At 42.2% G+C, this 2,906-nt stretch overlaps 1 protein-coding gene across 1 annotated transcript; it reads left to right on the top strand.

Annotated features, from left to right (window-relative positions):
• The first annotated feature begins 297 nt into the window (after window positions 1-297).
• On the top strand, window positions 298-1,877 carry LOC149814476 (protein JINGUBANG-like). The gene has a single exon (XM_089990359.1). It carries the CDS (start codon window positions 298-300, stop codon window positions 1,558-1,560), a length of 1,263 nt encoding a protein of 420 aa, XP_089846485.1. The 3' UTR covers window positions 1,561-1,877.
• The last annotated feature ends 1,029 nt before the right edge of the window (window positions 1,878-2,906 follow it).

Here is a 2,906-nt window from a genome sequence, read left to right as displayed (position 1 = left end):
CTTAGTATGGGCAGAGATCCTTTATGCTGTTCTTGGTAAATAGTGCAGGGTCCTTTTGGTAATTTTTCTTTTGCCCGGTCGGCTCTTTAAACCTCTCCAAACGCGCCTCTCCAGACAAGTCTTCCCACTTTAACGGCTTTTTTCCAATCTCTCTCTCTCTCTCTCTCTCTCTCTCTCTCTCTCTCTTCTAAAACTCCCAAACATCAATTTCTGGTTCTTTGTTGCAACCAGCCAGAAGCAAAAACAGGAGAACTCTTCTTTCCCTAGCTCCCTCTTACAGTCAGCCTTCAAAAGAAGATGGGCTGCTTTGCAAGAACTCCTCTGTCCGCCAGCTCCAGCAGAAGCCACCTTCTGGACGATGCCGAAGTTACTTCTGAAGACAGCCTCATGTCTCATCGATTAGTTTCTGACACAGATTCTGAGTACATGTCTAGTCCTTCATCAGATGCTTATTTTAGTACCCGTGCGACATTGAATTGCACGTGCAACCGATCGTTAGCTGTACTTTCTGGCCATGTGGGATCTGTATCTTGCTTGGCTTTGTGCGGTGAATTCGTACTCAGTGCATCACAAGGTATGGATATTCGAGTATGGCAGCAGCCGGACCTTCGGCAATTCGCGAAGTTTGGCCATGGTGATGGCTCAGTTAAGGCAGTGGTCGCAGTGGGGAACAGGGTCTTCACAGCCCATCAAGACTCTAGGATCAGGGTCTGGAGAGTAAGCCGGAGCTCCGAGAATGCGTTCAAGCTGCTCGCAACGATGCCGACCACCAGAGATTATCTTGGCAAGTTCATGAAGCAGAGCAATTATGTGCAGACTCGGCGGCACCACAGCCGTCTATGGATTGAGCATGCCGATAGCATCTCATGCCTGGCTGTTTCCAATGGTTTGATATACTCAGGTTCATGGGACAAGACTCTGAAGATATGGAGAATTTCTGATCTCAAGTGCCTAGAGTCCATAATCGCTCACGACGATGCGATCAATGCACTGGTAGCACACAGAGGACTAGTGTACTCTGCATCAGCAGATGGCAAAGTGAAGTTGTGGAACAAGATGAAGAATTGCACTAGTAGGACACATTGTTTATTGGGTGTGCTAGAGGGGCATAAGGATGTATCTGTGAACTCAGTAGTTGTGTGTGAGGATGGGAGATTGGTATATGTAGGGGAGTCAGATGGGTACATTTTAGGGTGGGAAGGGGATGGTGAGTCTAAGAAATGGAAGTTGGTATGTGAAGTTAGAGCACATCAGATGTCTGTGTTGTGCTTGTGCACAATGGAGGACTTTGTTTGTAGTGGGTCTGCTGACAAAAGTATCAGAGTTTGGAAGAGAGAGATTGGTGGTGGGCTCTGTAATTTGAGAGATATATGTGGACATGAGGGGCCAGTTAAGTGCCTGCAAGCATCTTCACATAGTATTGGAGGGGGATTTATGCTCTATAGTGGGAGTCTTGATAAAAGTATAAGGGTTTGGTGGGTTCCTAAGGATTGTGATGTAGAGAGTGGGGGTGACCCATATATTGGGTACAAGAAAGAGAACCATATGATCTCAATGTGATTTTTCATTCTCGGAGGTGTGTGGTTGTTTATTTTTTTCTTATATTTACACAGAGAAACCGCCTCCAGGATCAGAGACCTAGTTGCGCTGGCTCTGCCAGACATACTTACAATCACTGTCCTGGCAGCATAAAACTCTGTGGGCTTACCCCTTGCCCCCAGGGATGTTATTTTTAGTTAAAAGATTGAAACTGTGAATTTGTTTACCGCCTATTGGTGGCAAAATAGGAAAATGATATTTTTGCTTATGTGCTGGTGTGTGTAAAGATGAGGAATATTTGTTTATGATTGAGATTTGGAGAATTACTATTTAGAGTATTAATGATCTTCTTGCTTGATATGTGAAATGGGTGAAGTTTTAATATTCTGAATCTGTGAGGTATGATATAGAGACCACATATCACATTTAGTCCATGTGTTGGCATTTTCAAATGCACATTGTGCTTCATTTATACTGGGATAAATATTAGCTACAGTCGTTTGTACACACAATCTTGTAAAAAACATTAATCTTTTTTTAATGTCGATCTAACCTTATTGATGCGATCTACATGGTTTGTTAAGTAAAAAATAGGCTTGGATCATGTCTTTGCAATGTGTAAGCAGGTTTTTAAGGACTTTAAGAATCAACAGCCCATAATGTGTCCGAATTTTGTGAATCAAAAAATATGATTCAAGGTTTGTTTCCTAGCAAACAGAACATGTTGAACAAGTCTGTGAGATCAGATTGAGTGGATACATCTTGCACCTAGAATTTGCCAATTAGATTGTACATACTGTAGACAGTAGCAAATATATATCCTTTTTATTAAGCTGTTTATACAAATAGCAAATGATTCTGGCGGACAGAATAGCCCACCGAAAATGGCTGGTTTCAGGTAGAGCCACCTAACCAATGTCATGGAAGGGTCAGAAACCAGCGGAAGGGTCTTCACATCAACTGCTCCAAAGGTGACAGATCCATGTTTTAGGACACCGTATTTAATTGTCTGATTATCCTTTAGACACTCTAGGGCCAATGCAAAATCAATCATGATCCAACTGTGCTTGGTCATATTGTTTAGATTCCAGTTTGTCAATTTTATTGTTAGCTAATACCGACTCCATTCAACTCAGTCTTAGCATACCTAATTTTGCTTGGAAAGTGCCTATAGAAAAAAAATGCTTGGAAATTCTGGTCCAATTTGTACAGTTTCACCTTTAGGGTACGTTTTGAAGTGGAAAATTGATTGGGAAAATGTGAATAGATAAGAAAAAATACAGCTTTTGTGTTGGTGTTAAACAAGAGGGTCCACATGGTTAGGCATTGGGTACCAGAGGCAGAGCTATCCTTGTGTCGTGTGTTTA

The sequence above is a fragment of the Nuphar pumila genome, chromosome 15, assembly GCF_984573655.1.
Source record: "Nuphar pumila chromosome 15, dmNupPumi1.hap1.1, whole genome shotgun sequence".
Taxonomy (NCBI): Eukaryota; Viridiplantae; Streptophyta; class Magnoliopsida; order Nymphaeales; family Nymphaeaceae; genus Nuphar; species Nuphar pumila.
Note: the sequence above shows the minus strand (reverse complement) of the source record. Positions and strands in the feature narration are given on the sequence as shown.